The following is a 19,908-nucleotide window of genomic DNA, read 5'->3' on the forward strand; positions in this document are numbered from 1 at the left end:
AAACATTTACATCAGTTTGGTTTTGCTCTACTAATGCTACAAAACCAAAATGTTACTGGTCAAGGGCTGCATTGCTGTGAATAGTGCAAGTCTCAAAGTACTCCCACAGTGCTTTCCTGCACAGCCCTTTCGCTGCTTTCCTCGAGGATCTGACTTCAGCACTTGGGGCTCTCTTGGATGTGAAGAAACATGCCGTGTGCCTGTTCTTGGTCCTCACACATTGCTTTAAGCCCACGGATAAGGTTGCAACTGAAAATGAGCGCGGCCTTAGTACTTGGTAGGAAGCAGTACTTTCTGTATGTATACTACAGCTAAAGAAACTTCAAACTTGGATGGTGCTGCTGACCGGTGGTGTCTGACTGGTTTTGTTTTTTATTTGCTTGATTTTTGGCATGTGCTCTGCAATGCAGCATGTTCCTTTGTTTCTCATTTTCTGTTCTGCCTTCTTGTTGTGCCAGCGTTTTTTTTTTTTTTTTTTTAATTTCTACCAGAACAAATTGAACCACATCCTTCTTTGTATGGCCGTAACCTCTTACATGTAGCCCATTATGACGTGTGCCTAGTTGGATCGTTCATGGCAGCTTGTTTAAATATTTCTCGCATTGAAAACTCGACGGCATAGGGCATCGCGTCATTCAGAAGAATGCCATGTGGCAAGCAATAGTATAACCACACTTGTGAAGTCCGGTTACACTGGTGTACATTGTTTCATGGTAAATTTGATTGATTACCACATGAGCAGACACTGTGTGATGAACAACCAAATCTCCAATCTTGGTTTTTAGTGCCTTTTGACTTGTTGCAATGTAAGGTTAAATCACACTAGCTTTTCGATTCAGGTCCTGCTATGAGGTTTTGTGCACCTGGTTGAAAATATTGCATTGTGTTACACATTTAATTAGCATCAAGATAAGCATTATTCAGGTACTTACTGAGCATAATGTTAATTCTGACTAAGTTTAGCCACTGCAGAGTACTGAGAAACTGCTGAGAATATTATTAAATGGAAGGAGTGAATTGTGGAGTCAGTCTGTATCAAATTGAAAGGAAGGTAAACAAAGGAATTGGTTAGAAAGAGAGATAAAAAATAAATAATAATAATTACAAATGTTTTTCACCTCACACAGTTGGTACATGCTCTAAATAGTATTGCGATGCTAGCACCTAAACCTTGAAATGTGGAGGACAAAGTTGTTGCTGTCAAGGTGGAAGTTTTCTTTCTGCTTAAACCCAAACATCTGTAGGCTGGCAACACTTGTTGAGGAGAAAGTAGTGTTTCAGCTAGGCTCCGATTTGCGTGACCACCACGTGCCTGCTCTGCTAGCTGGAGCGTGGCGTTGTGAACTGTGTTCTGTGTGTTGTGCTCAGGTGAGGGGACACCTGGCTGCCTCGGTTGACCCTCTTGGAATCGTCAACCCCAGCTCACACTCGCCCCTAAATCGAAAGCAGCTGCATTCGCCCGAGGTGGTGCTTCGAAATTACAAGCTAGGTACGGCCAAGTCTTGTACCCTTGTGGGCTCGCTAACACTAACCCGACATCATCCAGAGTCGCAGGTAGTGACCGAGGCAGATGCACACTTTGCTCTTGCAGTAATTGCTTAGGTGTGCTGCTACCAAATGAAGAGACTAAGCGCTCAGTTGCCTCCATCTAGCGTAGGATCAAATTCATGTTGCTAGTGTCCAGCCACTACCTATCCATCATCTTTGTGGCTAGGAGAAGGATGAAAAGGAAGGAAAGGCAGGGAGGTCAGCCAGACGCACGTACAGTTTGCTTCCATGCACAGGGGAAGGGGTTTAAGGGAAGAAAAGAAAGGAGTGGTATAAAAGAAGGTACTATCGATATGAGTACTTGCGGATGCCCATAACTTCACGCCTGTAATCGCTCACTGAGGCCAGTCGCTTTCATGAAATGTAGCAGTGCCCGCGTTGCTTTGTAAGCCTGCGGCGCATGGGACCATGGTCCGAGAATGTTAGTCTCTGAAAATGGTCTGTTATCGAAACGGTTTAACACCCTCTGAAGAATGTCGCATTCGTTGTCATAGAGATCACAAAAACACAACACGTGCTCAATCGTCTCTTCACAGTTGCACGAGTAACAGATCAGTGTGTCAGACGTTCCAATAAGGAATGAGCAGGCTTTCATAGAAGCCACCCCTAACCAGAGACAGCACAGTAAAGTTGCATCACGGTGGGAGATGTTCGATGGAATCTGCAGCTTCAATGTAGGATCCAACCGGTGGAGACGGCAGTTGGAGAAAATAGGGCTGTTCCACAAAGCTTCAGTCTTGGTTTGAGCAAGCAAATGAAGACCCCTCGCAGCATCTGTCCTTGATAAGGGTATAAGAAATGTCAGGGTTTCTTTATGGGCTGACCGGGCGGCATCATCAGCAAGGTCATTTCCGACGATGCCACAGTGCCCCGGAAGCCATTGGAAGATGTCATGTCCGTTTATGAGGGCTTGATTGAGAACCTCTCTGGTCTTAAACACCAGTTGGTCATGGGTCTTGCGTCGTAAGGCTGACTGCATACTCTGAAGGGCTGCCTTTGAGTCACAAAAAACGACCCACTTTCGAGGTTTGGCTTGTGCAATGTAATTAACAACGGCACGCAGAGCGGCAAGTTCTGTTGCCGTAGAGGTCGTTATATGGGACACTTTGAAAGCAATTGTGACTTGTAAGGCCGGGATGATAATAGCGTTTGTGGAGCTGGTGGCTGAGACAGATCCATTGGTGTACATGTGCATCCTTTGTTCATATGCCTCATTCAGTAATGACAGTGTGAAGTGACGTAGAGCCACTGTAGAATGACGGGTCTTCTTCGTTATACTTGGAATCGTGAGGCGTACTTTTGGTTGTCGTAGGAACCACAGGGGTAACAGTGGTCTTGCTGCTGGTGAAAGCCCGATGGAAGGTAGCCTTGATGTGTTGCAACAAGTTTAGAAAATGTGGCTTGAGGTCTTTGTGCTGGCAAGGCAGCAATATAATGACTGGGTACGCGACACAGATGACGAATGTGTGCTTTAAGGCTGTCAATCGTTACATATGTTGGAACCAAGTAGTCTCTAGCAATCATGATTGTTGCGTGAGTCGAAGCGCATCATGGTAATCCAAGACAGGTCCGAGAGCCTGGCATTGCAAACTTTCAAGGGTACATGTTTGTTTTACATCTGTTCGCCAAAACCGGCAAGCTGTACCGTAAAAAGCCCAGAAACAGCGCTCTGTACAGCTGTAGCATGGACCGTACCGATGTGCCCCAGGTTTTTCCGCGCAGGAACCTCAGTACTATATGCACAATTGAAATTAGTCTCCGCTTCAGGTAGATGCAGGGGGGGCTCCATGAAAGGTCCCGGTCGATAATCACACCTAAAAGGTGGTGAGACTTCTGGTATTTGATAGCCTGGCCATGGAGAGAAACACAGTACAGTGCCATGGGTTTGCGTGTAAACGCGATTAACGCATTTTTTGATGGACACTCTAAGGCCTGTTTGCAGAGATACAAACAGGTTAGGGTGGCTGCCCGCTGAATTCTTGCGTGCACTTGAAGAGTAGTCACTGCATGAGACCAAAGACAAATGTCATCAGCGTACATTGATAGATGAATTGTCTTGGGTAATATTTCAGGAAGTCCAACCATAGATAGGTTCGTGGCAAGTTCGGTTAGGAAAGGTGCTGTGAGGATGTTGCAGCCTTGAAGTTGTCTGTTACTAGCTTTTCATGGAAATAACTCAGCTCTGGTCTGCATCTTACATAATGCGCACTTATTTTGTTTAGGATACGCTGCTGTTATGTTCATTGAATAGCTGCCTCCTGGGCAGGCGAGGCCTGGACATCTCTCTGCGAGGTTTCATTCACTGTGCATTAACTGAACACTCACCTCCTTGTATGATTTCAAGGAGAAATGACTTTCTTTCTGTCCATTTGAGTACGCTCTTTATCTCATCTCTGCCTGAGGTTGGGTGAACACCACAATTGAATAACCTCTTGTCCACAAGTTCATTGTGCATACTACTGCTCTCCCTTTACAACATGGGCCTGCTATCAAGTGCATGCTTCTATGGAGTGGTTTTGTTTCCTTTTTTTTTTTCGTGGTTCCATTATCACTCTTCATTCTGTTGTGCATGTTTGCTGTTTCGTTTTTGTATTAACTGGTTCTTTGGTTGCTTTCTATTCTTTCTCTTTTCCACCACCGGACATGGCGCTGTGCATTACAATTTTGGCTTCCAGCCAGTCATGCTTTGATAGTGGTCAATGGTAAACTGGGGGAAACTGCTCTTCAGCCATTTATGAGGGGCCACATTGTACTTTTTTTTTTTGTCTCGCGCCTCATCTGGCCATCTTCACGACTCGGACGACTCGGAGATTGGCCAATGGTGTGTTAACCAATCATTGGTTTGCAGTACTGACAAACTGCATTCTAACCACCCTGGTGCCTCAGTAGCTGTCATCTTCTCCTGCTGTCACGGTTTTCATCTCTTGCTGCCACAGTTGCATTGTATCTGCATTCCAGTAGGAGTGGAGTACAAGAATCACGTGTGTTGAATTTCAACACACTGTTGTAGAAAGGCCGTTGTGGTCAAAACTAGTTCATAACCATACACTGTTGAGCCCCTTATATCTCAAGTGTGGCTTTAGGACATTGAAACTTCAGTCAGTCAGTCTATCGATCAACCTGTCACAATCGGTCTATAATCAACCAATCGCTCAATAAGATCAGAAAAAGCAACCTTGCTCATATGAACCTGGCATTGTTTTTTACTTTGTCGGTTGCCCCTGCTGTGCTTTCTTTCCCCGCGCCCTCCGTCTACAGATTCGGGGTCACTTCTATGCGACCCTTGATCCCCTGGGCATCACTGTGACCAAAGTTGATCCGATGGAAATCCTTCTCACCAACCACAATCTTGGTAAGGCGGTGGTCCTTGTGGTGTTGTCTGGCTTTGGTTAAACAGATGTTCATGTTGTTTTTGTAGCCATTTATTTGTTGGAGCTATGTTCTATACTTTCTTCGTAGAGCCTTTGTCTAGCCTGGTTTTTATTTTGTTGTTCCAACAGTTGATGACAGGCCATTGAGTTGAGGGCTTTGCCGTCTGTCTTTCACAGTTTGAAGTAGCCATTCATTTGAGTTTTGAACGTGAATAACCATCTAAATAGACAATGTACTCAGGAATAGAAGATAACAGGATGAAGCTGGACTTGAGTTTTGCTTTTATCTTTGCATCATAAAAATGCTATTTATTCTATCTGGTAGTACCCCACTATAGCTTTCAGAGTTGTTGAGGAACTTGCTTTCCTTAACCCCCCCCCCCTCCTACATTTATGGTCCAACCTTGTTGTAGATGAAGGGCCTTTGCACATGGCCTTTTCCAAGCAGCAACACTTTATCATGCTTACTAACAAACATATACAGGCTACCAGGAAATTGATTTTGTTCATGGATGGTTGATTAAGGAGGACAGATGTTATTCATTTTATATGTGGCATATCAGAGATGTAGGACAAAACTGTCCATCATCTGTGGAACATATCATGCATGCTCATTCTTGTTCTTGAGCTACACTTTACGTTGTTCAGTAATCATAATTTGTTTAGGTTACAAGGAGTAGTGAAAGATAATAGCATAGATTGGTGTACCTATTCTCTGCTAAGTTAAACAGGGATCTGGTTTTAAGGGGGCATTGTTAAAGATTGTCTACCTGAGCATGCTGGAAGCTGTGGTTTTGCACATTTTTGTCTGAATGCATGCAATAGTCTGTTTTAGTTATTGTTTTGGGCCATCTGCTAAGCCTGTGCACTGTGCAAAATGTAAAATTACATTTGTAAAAGTGACATTAAAATGTATTCCTATGAGTCACTGCAGCTTTATTGTTTCTGACTTCATTTTGTGCAGAAAATTTTAAGTAATATATCTATAGGCAGCTGTTGAACACGAGTGTTCATTATCCGGTGGCCATATATCGGCAACCTAAAGCTTCTCCTTGACATTGACATATGAGCATTTTTAGCCACTTAACGCTCGGTGATAAATGGTAGTCTGTGTTTGCAAGATTTGCACATATATTTTTTTTCAATCTTGCTGTCTTGTTGAGCATGTACGGTACTTTTGACCCTCCAGCTATTTTTTTTTTCTTTTGTGCAACATGACTGATTGCTTTTGTGAAGCCCAGAGGGATTTTTATTGCAGCAAGGGCGTAGTTGCTATCCAGCCTGATACACCGCACTCTGTCCCATTCTCATCCAGAAATTTTGCCAGTTCGGTGTATGTGTTACCAAAGCTGCAACAAGGTTCCAGGAAAAGCTGGGCTCTATCAGAAAATACCTCCTTCCCTGATCTTAACAATGTGCTTCAAAAAAAAAAAAAAAAGTGGATAATTGGGGCACTAAGTGTTAATTTACCTTGCTGAAAGCGGGACGTGTAGAGGTACCATCTGCCCTCGGATTTTTTTTCTTTACACAACTACGTCGCATTGAGTCATTGAGACTAACAAAGAAGCTTAAGAATAAGTTGAGGACTGCACAAAGAGCAATGGAACGAAGAACGTTAGGTGTAACATTAAGAGATAGGAAGAGTGGTGTGGATCGGAGAGCAAATGGGATAGCCAATGTTCTAATTGACATTAAGAGAAAAAAATGGAGCTGGGCAGGTCATGTAATGTGTAGGCTAGATAACTGGTGGACCATTAGGGTTGCAGAATAGGTGCCAGAAAAGGGGAAGCTCAGTAGAGGATGGCAGAAGACTAGGTGGGGTGATGAAATGAAGAAATTTGCAGGCGCTAGTTAGAACCAATTGGCGCAGGACAGGAGGTAATTGGAGATTGCAGGGGAGCCCTTCGTCCTGCAGCAGACATAAAATAGGCTGATGATGATGATGATTGCATCGAGTATAAAAAATTGATTGTTTCTCCATGGGCCACCATTTTCCTTTGTGTGCTTTGTTGTTCGTGTCATTTCTGTGTAAATTATTGGGGTAACTAGGCCAGCTGCTATTTGAAATACAGTTTTCATGGCTCCTGAAATACTATTACCAAGATAGTGCATGCATGATATTTTCATGTGGTTCACCACTTTCTTGCACCAAAATTGAACGCTCGCCTCATCACTGTGAAATTTTGCAATGAAGAGTTGTCTTTGCCACACTCAGCGCCGAACCTGTACTCTGTACATGCGTTTCTTTATTTTTTTTTGAAGCCCTCATGCCTCTCATTCTTTGTCTTATGTAAAGGTGGTGGCAGTTCCACTAGTGTGGTGTGCCCTTGGCAAAATTGTGCCATTGGATAATTTGTTCAATTTTCCAAATTAAGGAATGCTCATGACTAAATGTTCAGTCATTTACAATGTCCCCCCCCCTTATGCAGACATACAGTGAAGCGAAATTTCTGGATGAGACTCCCTGTAATCTTGGCTTCTTGAAACTTCAAACTTATTGTAAATTGTTCAGCAATAGTTGGGAAATTTAGCTGAGTTGGTGGAAGTTCATATTTGACAAGCAGCAGTGCTAACTAGATGAGCACGCTTCCATTGTAATCCTTCGTCCTTGTCTAGTTAGCACTTCTGCTTGTCAAAATTAACCTGTTCAGTTCATTGTGGTGCCTCGTATTATTTGGGATCGTGATGGGGCATGTTGAATCTAAGTGTGTGTGTGTGTGTGTGTGTGTGTGTGTGTGTGTGTGTGTGTGTGTGTGTGTGTGTGTGTGTCACGATATAGTGAATTCTCTTTAAGGAAACAGAACCTCTAGGGACACCAAGCAAATCAGTTACATTTATTAGGAGTTCGGTTTACTAAAAAGTTTGAGCTCAAGGATACACTATGTAATCTTTTGAAAGTGGCAGATACTTAATAGCCAACGGTAGGTAATGATGCGACAGTGACAAATTTTCTACTTTCACGCAGTCGCTGACAAGAGCTAGCAGCAAAAGAACATAATTACAGAAACAGAAAAGAAGGTCATTTAGTTAAAAAAAAAAACAATTATTAAAGCAGCCACTCTTGAAGTCAATACCTTTCATTTGATCTTCATCTAATGTGAGCACATTGTGTGGGCATTTCTGTACCTACATCGGAAATGCTAAGCAAACTCGGAGCTCACTAACATTGTCAACACAAAAGAAATCTCGTCAAGGTACCGCCACAACAGAGCCACACTAGCCAACAAAAGCCAGCAAAAGTCACCTTAGCAAAAATTTAGAAAAATGGCGAGTAAACCCGGAAAAAGGGGGGGGGGGGGGGGCAGGAAAGGCGCTTAGTTTAATTTTCGTTGATATCTTTAGTTCTGTTTACCTAGACTTAGAAAAGATGTGGTTCCATCTAACACTTTTTTTTTTGCATTGCCTTAATGGAAAACCAACCAACCATAAGGCTGTTCTGTTTAAGCGGCAATTCCATTTAAGCGATTTGCATTTACTGAAATTTTGCCGTAGTTTTATGCTTTAACAGTGGAATAAGGGAACATGTGGATGCTCTTTGAAAAGTTGTAGGCATAGAATGACTGAGAAATTGCATCCAGTCTGATTTTAATTTGTAAACATGAAAGGGGCTTTGTAATGCCTGTTGCCTACTTAGCTGCTTCTTTACCACAAAGATACTAGGAAAGGCTGAAATGCAGTGAAATGTGAACAGAAGTGTCAAAAGGTGCCTTTGAGTTCAGGGCATGGACATAACTTCACGTAGCAGCACACATATGGTTGCTGTAAGTGTTTGAGTTGAAAAATCACCTCAATTCGAGGCAGAAGACTGTTGTTATGTTGCAGAGAAAAAGGAAGTAAAAGATGTCTCGCATCAATTTTGCTAATGAACTGATTGTTCAGCATCAGCATTGTATTTCACGGAGGTGTGCATCTGTCTTGGAGAGCTTCCATGTTGAGTTGCTAGTTTTCGTGAAAAAATCTTTGGCATTGCTTACTAATACTTTTTTCTCTTGTTAACATATGTTTCAGCATTAATTTTTTATAGTGCTCCTATAGTGGGATTTAAAAACTCGTGGAAGAGAGAGAAAGAGAAACAAAACTTTGTTAAATGTCTTTGCTGGGGTCAAGCGAGGTGGGGGGCCAGCAAACTAGCCCCACTGGAGCCCCCTTCCTCAGACGTCGGCGGTGACCAACCCAATTCTGTTAGCTTCTGATTCGCCATCACTTGAAGGACATGCAGGGCTTGCTTGTATGCCTTCTTTAATGATGTTAATCCTGTGTTTCTCAGCATTGGAGAGGCATAGAAATGTAAGAGTACAGGCATCTTAGCTCCAGCTTTCATTATTCCCCCCCCTGATTTTGATGCCATCTTATCATGAAGCACAGTGCAGGGATCCCAAACGCAATGACCAAGTTTCTGTGCCTAACAGTTTCACCATCATTCTACAGAAGCCAGGCACCTATATTGAGTCGCGAGCTCTCAACAGTGCATAAATGTTAGTCGTGGGAAGTTTAGTGTTACAGGATGTTCAAAATGTGGCCTTAAAGGCTAAATACCTTTTGGTGCCCATCTCTCTTTGCTCTCAGTGCTACAGTGCCCACATTTTGCGCTCTTGTCTGTCACAGCTGCCAATCATCTGCAACTCACTTCAAACCTTTCTCTTTGTGTTCTATGATTTTGTGCCACTGTCAAATATGTACTAGATTTTATGGCTCTAAAAACGAAAATCCCAATGTACATAAGTTCTGCACTGTCATAAGTGTCAGTGCCTGTGCTGATCTCGCATTGTGATTGGTGGCAAGAAGTTGATGTACTGAATGTTCTGTGAAAGAAAATGCAGTTGGAATTTGCATGTCTGAACTCTTTGGCTGGCTTTTGGCCTTGCCCACAGCTTTGCTCGGTTCTGCGTTCTTCTGATTGTGCGGGTGCCCTTGGTCTCTCCCTTGGTTCGTTTCTTCCCTCCCCGTTTCCTGTTCCCCTGCAGAGGAGAAAGACATGGATCGCCTGTTCAAGCTTCCTGCAACCACATTCATTGGTGGCGAGGAGAGCACCCTGCCGCTGCGGGAGATACTGCGGCGACTAGAGGTGGGTGGGCGGCATTTTGTGTGCGCTAGACTTTCTAAGGCAAGCGGTTCCAAAGGCGAAAAGTTTGGTGATTCTAAGTGCGACGAAATTATCATCTGTAGATTACTCTGCAGTAGGAGGAAGCAAGGCGAAGACTTTCTACCAAAACTTGTCGTTCAGTTGTTTGCCTCTTGGTGTTCTGGGAAGTGGCTTGAGTATGTGAAGCCATTAAAGAAAAAAAGAAAAGAAATGCTAATAAGCGTAGCCAATTTCATTGCTTGCGCTGTTTCCCAATCATCTGCGAGTTGATTGGTTGGCCTGCTTGAGGTAGCGTTCACACTTTCTCTATTGTTGATGAGTATAGTCATCACCAAAATTTGTACCATATAGCCGATGGCGAGTATAGTTGTCATGAGGCCACGTTTCTGGAAACCTCTGTGAAAATTGGCACACTTTTCGTCATTTCCTGTGTCATGGAAAGGATCAAGAACTGCTATGGCTTCATCATGTGACTTAGCAGCTTTTTGTGCTCTTTAATCTTGGGATCATGTGGTAATGTATCTTCTGAAAGTTTTGCTATACTGTAGGTTTCCCTTGCATTATGTAAGCCGTTTGATGTTTATTTGACATTCCGGTGAACATGCCAAGAAAGTGCAAAATAAGAAATTTTACCGAAGAGAAATGCAGCACAACAACAGTTGTGACTTGAGGCCTGGTCAAGGAAAAACAGTGCAAAATATAGTACTAGAGAAAGACTAACAACATGCATACACAATGCATAGGACCGCAGTCCTGTGTGTTGATATGTCCCTGTTTCTGGCCTCGTTTATTTCTCGCCATCATCTTTGGGGGAAAGCACTGCGCAGTGAAGAAAACTTGTTCTATGGAAAGCTCATGACGAGGTAACCACAGAAAGAAATCCTTTTATGTAATGGACTGTGACAATTTCAACATTATCTATTGCTACAACTTAGTCCATTCGGAAGTTGCAATGCTATTATTAGGCCTGCAGTTTGCAAATGTGAGCTCGTGCTACACCTGTACACCGTTGTAATTGCCATTTTTTTATGCCCTGATTTTCTGTGTGGAAGGTAAAAATGCTCTGTGAAATCGTGAGAAAAAATATTTTTTGTGTACATGGGAACACTGAAACTTATATAGGCTAAATAAGCCTTTTTATTAATCTTTGTTTTTGTGGGGTAAGAGGAAATGCTTACTTTTATGAATGAGCAGCCACGATGCAAAAAGTCGGTATTTTTTGAAAATTCTTGGACCTGCTGTTATCTACAGGTAGAACTCCATGGTAGCCGTGTCCATGTGGCAATAGCCAGTTTTTTTTTCTTTGTTTCTTTGCTTTTTGACCCCAATTATTTTACCGAGAAGGTTTGAAAAGTGTCTTTTGTTTAAAGGAAGGGCTTCTATTTGCTTGACTGTAGCTATTGCTGATCTGTATAGTAATGTGCCCCAGTTCGTCAGAGCTCCGTAGGGTGCAGAGAATTTGTGATACCCTCGCTTTTCAACAAATGGAGCTACTGTCACATGTTCTTCAGCATGTGTAATTTTTTGGTGAAAGGCATACGCAGGGAAAAAAGACACTCGTGTAGTCTAGTAACTATGGCAGCTGGTAGCTATGGCAGTCTGGTGGCTCTGGTTATCTCGAGATTATGCAGGCTAGCTGCATTCGTTCTTTCTTCCTGAAGCAAGTCCGGATGCAACACATGCCACTGCAGACTGCCCGCATGCTATGACTAGTGGTGATGAGAGGAGGCTTGCCAGTTCACAAGCTCAAGAAGTAGCCACAAGAATTCCCCAAAACAACTGAAAACTAACCAGTCTAGGCTACAAATCAGAAAAACAGCTAAGAAAGTGGTGAAACAGAATAGTCACAGGAATGCATTGTGCACTGCTCAATGCAAATGTGAGAGATAAAATTGAACAATTACTAGGGGTATTATTTTATCATGTAAGACAGAATTGATATGAAGTGTAGAAGAATGAATGCTATTGCCATAGTGCAAATTGTGACTGCTCTTGCAAGATGCAATTATTACTGGAATTTTGTGGTATTGCTGCAAAGCCTGATAACTATGTCAAATGTAGCAAATGTAACAGCAGTGAAGGAGCTGAAATTTGTTTCATTAAGTAGGTGCTTAAGCTCAGAGTAGCCAGACTTGGCAGCTATGGTGGTAGGTGCTGCAGGGCTAATTGTAGCACTCACAAATTGCCCATCAAATTGTACAGTGCAAAGTCTGTTTCAACACCCCCCCTCTCCCAGAATGTTGTGCACCCCTCAAGAAATGTTATAGTATCTTGATGCTTTTTGATAAATTGAAATAAAATTGCCATTGGGTGTCTGGGAAATTTCAAGATGCACAACACACAAGGAAAACACGCTATCATCCTTGAAACAGTGTACCATTGCAGCTAGCCTTTCCAGCTCTAGAAACAGGGAACTGTACACTGACGCAGCTATGGTACTTGTAGCATGCTAGGATTGTAGAAATCGGCTTTGTTCGATCCAGCTTATCAGCTGTGGAGGGAAAGGCAGTTTTTATGACAGTGATGCCAAGGGAGATGGTCAACTAAATTGTGCTACTTACATTTGACGCTGAACCTTTATTTTTGCCGCTGTAGTGTGATAAGGCTTGAAAAGTTGCCCACTATGCTTTTGTTACTCTTTATTTCCACACTTGAACTGTGTGTTGTTTTATAGCTTTTATGGGGGGGGGGGGGGACATACGGATTTGGCACTGCCTGTGGTTGCTGTTTGTCAGCAATGGCTCGACTACATCATCATGTTGAATCCCCTGTGATGTGTTGGGAGGGGCTGTGATTATGGCAACTGTAGATGAGGTTCTATAGTACATGTATAAGTCAAGAGTCGCTGAGAAAGTGTAAGAGTTGTGTGGAAGATTAAAAGGACACCAAAGGCAAATATTAAGTCAAGCTAAGGTCATAGATTAGTGCGCGAGAACATCTAAGCGTCAATATTATTGTGAACAGAGCTTTAGTAATCGAGATATTAAGGTAAATACAGGACATGGTTAGAGATTCCCTTGGGGCATTCAAGTACTAGTCCAGTTACGAAGGCACTCCTCATTATAAGACAACCAATCATAATATAAAGATATTTGTATTGCATTATAAGAACAAAGAAAATGTTACTTGTCAAGTTGTATTTGATATTTAGGAAAGAACTCATTGACATTGCCCTTGACAGCGACTCAGGTGGTCGAAAGTTTTTGTCTTCTCCACTCTGCACGAAGCCACGCTTTTGCATTTCAGCAGTTTCGTTATTGCGAAGGGCTGTGCTGGTTTTGCTGGTTCGTGAAACTCTGGCAAACTGCAATTAGCAGAGAATGCCACATCCATGTGATGGTGTGGCATTCCGGAACGGTCCACACCACTTGACCAAGAGCAGTGGTGAATCCAACGCTCGGTCTTGGCTTGGTTTATCCATGGCTGTGCGTTTGCGTTTTGCGCTGAAAACCGTAGCCCTGTCTGTCTGGTGTCGTTTTACTCCCAAACAGTAGTAAAGGGCGGTGATGGCGTATCCGCCATCACCACTCCCCACTCATGGTCAGGTTATTAAGGGCGGGCCGTTTGAATTGCACTGAAGATTTACATGTGGACCCTTCATATGCAATTTTCTCTTAAACTAAGTCTTGGCATGGAATCAAGCACTACGAGGTTTCTGTAATGGTACTTTAACAGTACACATCAACTTAGTATTTGCCTTTAGGGTCCCTTCAATATGCAGAAAATAAAGGTAATGTTCAATAGCCTGGCAAGAGAACAATAATTTATAATTGACAGTCAGCCTCTAGAATCTGTGCAAGGGTATGTTTATCTAGGTCAATTACTTCGTGGACCTTGATCATGAAGGAAATTTACAGAAGCATAAAAATGGGTTGCAGCGCATACGGCAGGCATTACCAAATCATGACCGGTAGCTTGCCACTATCCTTGAAAAGTGTACAATCATTGCGGTCTACCAGTACTTACATATGTGGCAGAAACTTGTAGGTTAACAAAGAAGCTTGAGAAGAAGTTAAGGATCATGCAGTGAGTGATGGAACAAAAAATGTTAGGTGTAACATTGAGACAGGCAAACAGTCGTGTGGATTAGAGAGCAAACGGGTGCAGCCTATATTGCCATTGTTATTTCAGCATTGTTACAATATCAGCGTTTGTGGTCTTCCGAAACTTGTAGGCATTAAGCCTGTTTCACATGCAAGCGATTGAGCGAATGGAGCGAACAGCGGCGCGGCGCTGCGAAGCTTTTCGCGAGGTTTCGTTTCACATGCATTGCCGCCGCGCGTTTTCCGCCGCTGCGAATAGCAATGTTGCTGGCAAAAAACACGGGACTTTCAGCCAGTTTCGGTAGTTTGTGACTACCAACAAAAGCATTGCTTTGTCCCTGCCTCTCAAATTTTATTTTATAAATACATACCCTGCGCTTGGCAATTAACAATTCATTGAAAAGCACTTTTGGCATGTTGCCCGTACCACGTGTAGCAAGTGAATAAACATCGTCCTATGCACAGGCTTTCCCGCACTAGTCCTCCACTGGTCACCTGTCGAGGCGGGCCGTTCGGAAGCGGTGTTGTTGCTCTGCCGCTGCGATGAAATTCCAACTTGCCTGAACCTCGCCGCTCCTGCCGCTGGTGCCGCCGCCGCCGCTCGAAACAGATTTCTGCGGCGCGGCGGCAGGATTCGCGAGCATTTTCGCTTGCATGTGAAACAGGCTTTACAAAGATGCTCAATGCATGAATTGTCAAGCCTTTGCCACGAAGCTATGCTGCCGCGTCTTCTGAAATTGGGGTTGCCAACTTCCACGGATTTTGCTGGACTGTTGCATGCTTTACCAAAATGTTCAGAGGCCCAACTTATCCCTGTTGGAACAACTATTTCATCCAGGTGAAATCCTGCTGAGATTTGGAGCTACCATCTTCTCTTTGAGAACGGATTCGCTAGGCAGCTCAAAAAATGTGTAGCTTGCAATGACCCAAGCTGCCTTTGTTTTTCCCAATTTGTTCTTCCTTTTCTTGTAAGCAACATTTTAGCAAAGTAACTTTTTCTGTCATGAAGGTTTGCTGAGAGATTGCGGAAATCGGTACATACACAGCAAGTGAACTTGTGCTGCAGGTGTGACAAATTCCACAATTGTATTAGAAGAAATCATTGTGATGCACTATTGCAAGCAGCAATTAGCCATGAGAGGGATTGCATTAAATGAAGAATTCCAGAAACAAGATTAATGTCAACTTCACTGCCACGTTTCTTCATTAACTGCATCCCCTCTAGTCCTCATCTATAAAGCATATCATATTGACTGCAAATAAAGACGGGGACAGAGGGAGAGAACACATAAACAGCACGGGCAGTAATTTTCAACTGTTTTATTCACGGCAGCCCGTGGGCATATATAGGCATATAGAATATGCGCAGATCGCAGCAAACAAGAACACTCATCAGCCTAGCGTGGCAACCAATGATCAAAAAAATCTATTTCCAGTTGAAACAACCTAATAGAGGTGTCACTAACACAGTCTTGGCCTTCCATTTTTATGCGATAAGCCTCCATCAGCTCGCGTGCAGTCTGGTCATGGCTTCTCCCCAGAATCTTTATCTCCTTAAAAAGAGGTGCACAGCGACAGGCATTGCAGTGCGCAGGCAAGTGCGCCAATTCATCTTTCGTTAACTTTTGTTCGTGTTCCCTGGCTCGATCATTCAGGCACCTCACATAAAAAAGGAAGGCCAAGACTGTGTTAGTGACACCTCCATTAGGTTGTTTTAATCGGAAATAGATTTTTTTGATAATTGGTTGCCATGCTAGGCTGCTGAGTGTTCTTGTTTGCTGTGATCTGCGCATGTTCTATTGCCTATATATGCCCACGGGCTGCCATGAATAAAACAGTTGAAAGTTACCGCCCGTGCTGTTTATGTGTTCTCTCCCTCTGTGCCCGTCTTTATTTGCGGTCAGTATGATATGCAGTAAACACCAACTAGGCCAAAGTGAAGTTCTTCTCATCTATAAAGTTTCTGCAAAGGAAATTTTGGCAATCCTGTCCAGAGTGTGTCAGCTTTGTCTTGTACATGACGGAGAAATCTTCGCCATCTTTGACTAATTGTTTGTGCTCTGTTCTTGTGTTCCAGAACGTGTACTGCACAAGTATTGGCGTGGAATACATGTTCATCAATGACCTGGACCAGTGCAACTGGATTAGGGAGAAGTTTGAGTCGCCTGGTGTCATGCGGCTCAGCAAGGATCGCAAGCGCCTGCTGCTGTCGCGTGTTGTTCGGTCCACCAAGTGAGTTGCAAACTTTCTCCTCTAAACAAAATAATTACACTGAAAGGGAAAGTGGTTTTTGGATAGTTGTGGTAACTGCACAAAAAGCATTAGGCACAGTCTCTGAATATGGGACCATCATTATGATCATCATGACAAAACTCTGCCTTAATGCAAACCACTTGCCGTTGTCAAGCGTGTACCTGTCGAGCCTGTACCTGTCAAGCCTGCACCTGCAAATCTCGCCACTGAATGTCCACGTTTCTCCATTCTTTGGTGTCTACGTTACGTTGGGCTTCACAGCAAACAGACAGGCAAACAAGCTTAAAGCAAGCAAACGAACCAAGAACACTCATGGCATCTTCAGATGGTTGTATTTAAGTGCTTTACAGCACTCCCAAAGGCTGGCTTTATGCATTCCGGCTACATTTAGATAATTATTTCTGATCACTCGACTCCTGACCTTAACACTCAGTACTATTACTGTTGGGGCATCCAAGAAATCTGGTCACTTTCCGGTCATGTGACCTCGCCCTTTTCCATGGTTGCCCTGGTGAATGGGAACTCTCGCTCAGTTCACGCCGAGGACAAGTATCATTAATGGCAACACTGGCTGCGTTACCAGAAGTTCTCCTCAGCTTGCGCTTCCTTCCCTCTCACTGCTTCGAAAAGCAGCTGGCTGTTTGGTTAATGCAAGAAATCTCGGACTTGGATCCAGTGTCAGAGAATCGCAGCAACCATCCAAAGATGCCATCATTCCCCATCAGTTACCGCTGTCTTCAATATGATATGTGGGATCAGATTAATGGAAGGAGCTTGTAGTCTCAGTGATACGCGTAGTAGTTCTGACAACAGCAAGTTTGAACTTCCTGAACTGCAGGACCCCTATCAGCCTTACTTGGCATTTGCATCTACAGTAGAACCTTGTTCGTACGTTCTGGAAAAAAACGAGAAAAACGTACTAACCAAAAAACCTACGATCTGAAGAGACTAAAAAGTTCGACAGACTCAGCTGTAGTTGACATCTACATAAGGTGAAGCATTGCGCGAATAGTCGTGGCACGAAGTACAAGACACCAATGCGTCGAGCTGGTTTGGCTCTGGCGGCCCGAGACATGTTTTGTTGTTTTTCTATTGCATAGTGTTTTAAAATGGCGACAGGAAACTGAAATGGAATTGAGCTGGTGGGTGATGCCCAGATGCCACCAAAGCAAAATGTGGCACTCGCATTGCACTGCCTGCAGCAGGGAATGGCGGCACATTTGGATTATCGCCTACTAAAGCATGCAGTACGCTACTAACGGCACTATGTCCCACGTGCTATAATACAGATAGGTGAAGATGCTTATCTCAATAGGGTTGGCGGCAATAGCTGTGAATGTGGCATGCGATGACCCAGCAGGAGATTTGCAGGTACTAGAGTAAGAAACTGAGTGTGCGCCGATGTTTTCATGTGAGACGGGCAGGCGAGTATTGTGGTGAAGCTGCTGCAGTGGGTGGCTACTGTTCTCGATCGCCTGCACCTCGCACATTTTCTTGTTTACATGGAATCTAGCGGCCGGATAGCGTATCATATCATCGCATTTTGGCGATGTACTGAACATTTATGCCAAAAAATCGTGTTTTCCAGGAACGTATGAACCGGTAAAAGATAAGCATAATTCTGTTAGGTCATTGTGTTCTTGATCGCGAACATTGGTGTTGGGAAATTGTACGTAATGGCATTGTATCAACGAGGCTCTACTGTATTCACATTCAAGCCATCACTGCACAAATGCCCTCTTCTGGCTGGCTTGAGGAGCAGAGATAGAAGTGTAAAAAATGAACACACTGAGTGGATGCCACTAGCACATCACTGTAGATTTTCCCACACTTTTCCTCGGAAAGGCGGTGAGCTCTATTTCGCCAAGCAGGTAAGTGCGTTCATCTGTGCTTGGCAGTCACCTTTTCTTGTAGACAGGCATCATGAGTAACGAAGGGAGCAATGCTCTGCACAGTTATGGTATGGCAAAAGAATGCATACTTAAGCCAGTTAATACATGTTCAAGTTAAAATAAGAGTAACACCACGCGGGACAGGACGAAAAGAAGGAAACGGATGAAGTGCTGACTTTCAACCAATTTTCATAGCGCACACAGCAGTATATTAAGTTCCAGTAAACAGAAAAGGAGGAAAGGAGTAGGCAACCAAATGACAAAGAAGGCAAGAAACGAGGCAGAAGCGTAAAATCAAAATTACAAAATGGGCATCATCATTCACACGAAAGAAGCACAATTTCTTTAGAGAGAAACGATACGCTGCCACGTAGCCTCTGCTAGTTCTTTACTTCGGCGACAATTGGCATAGCGATGTTTCCTGAATACTGCTCTGTGGCGCACAGGCTTCAATGAACCCAATTATCCCATTTGAATAACGGCACTTTTGGTCGCTCAACCTTGTGAGGCTGAAGGATGCGTGCAAATGATGACTTTTGCGTCAGCCAACATTTTTCTAGCTTTTTTTTTTGTTGCTAGATTTACTAGCCATAGAAGCTGAAAATGGCTGAAAATGTTACATCAAAACCGTGTGATGAAATTACTTTATCAGATTGCAGAAAAAAAGTACATGGTTTTCAATGAAACAAAGATTGGGAAATGAAAACAGTTAGTTACATTGTGGGTTTCCTTAAATTAAGGTTCGTTATATCGAGGTTTGACTGTAAAGTGTAACCATTTATTTTGCGCGGCAGTTCCCAGCTAGTCTTTTTTGCAAAGGTTGCTGAATTAAGGATGTACTAATTTGTGAAGGCCTAAATAAACTAAAGCTGTAATGCAAAGTTTGCTCAATAAATAAAAAAAAAGTTAAAATGAAAAGGAAGAAGGCGAAGGCATGGGTCAAGGTGTTCACAGAAACCAGAAATGCTGCTCATGGAACCCTGTTCAGTAGTTCATGCTTTGTTATGTGTTTTCTTGGAAACGAAAGTGAACACTTAACTTGCACAGGCTAAACTAGATGATGCCATGGTTTGAGATTGCTAGAATTTTGTAATACATGTATAAGGCGTCACAAGCAGTGCTCATTTGTTACCAACATTTGTTCGACCTGCTGCATTAACTCAGTGGCTGTGGCGTTTCACTGCTGAACTCTAGCTCACGGGTTCGATTGCGGCTATGGCAGCTGAATTTTGATGTGGGCGACATGCAACAATGTGTATGTGTGTAAACTTATATGCACGTTAAGAACCTTAGGTGGTCAAAATGAATCCGGAGTCTACCACTACGGTGTCCCTCGTAAATATATCGTGGTTTTGGCATGTAAAACCCCAAACATAATTTTTTTTAGCATTTGCTCACTGAAGCTAAGCACAAATGCGATGCCACTTACAAAGGGCACTAAACAGCAGCCCTCATACTGTGGGTTTTTTATCGCAGATTCGAAGAGTTCTTGGCAAAAAAGTGGGTTTCAGAGAAGCGGTTCGGATTGGAAGGTTGTGAGGTGCTCATTCCTGCCATGAAAACCATCATTGACCGCTCGAGTGAGCTCGGCATTGAGAGTATCGTGATGGGTATGCCTCATAGGTGAGTACTTTACTTTTGCAAAACAAATCTCCAGAGAATGCTGCTTCATGTCTGCCTGTAGTTGCTCTGAGAGGCCTCTTAGAGTAATGCATATT

At 43.3% G+C, this 19,908-nt stretch overlaps 1 protein-coding gene across 2 annotated transcripts in view; it reads left to right on the forward strand.

The window, feature by feature from the left end:
• Ogdh (oxoglutarate dehydrogenase Nc73EF) overlaps window positions 1-19,908 on the forward strand; it is a 104,121-nt gene that overhangs the window by 12,517 nt on the left and 71,696 nt on the right. The window contains exons 3-6 of one of the 2 annotated variants that reach the window (XM_050166593.2): window positions 1,369-1,489; window positions 9,884-9,984; window positions 16,123-16,277; window positions 19,667-19,813. In XM_050166593.2, coding sequence (XP_050022550.1) covers window positions 1,369-1,489; window positions 9,884-9,984; window positions 16,123-16,277; window positions 19,667-19,813 — 524 coding nt within the window. Of the gene's footprint in view, window positions 1-1,368; window positions 1,490-4,806; window positions 4,901-9,883; window positions 9,985-16,122; window positions 16,278-19,666; window positions 19,814-19,908 lie in introns of both variants that reach the window. The other variant, XM_055063901.2, reaches the window with a different exon arrangement.

The sequence above is a fragment of the Dermacentor andersoni genome, chromosome 1 (genome assembly GCF_023375885.2).
Source record: "Dermacentor andersoni chromosome 1, qqDerAnde1_hic_scaffold, whole genome shotgun sequence".
NCBI lineage: Eukaryota > Metazoa > Arthropoda > Arachnida > Ixodida > Ixodidae > Dermacentor > Dermacentor andersoni.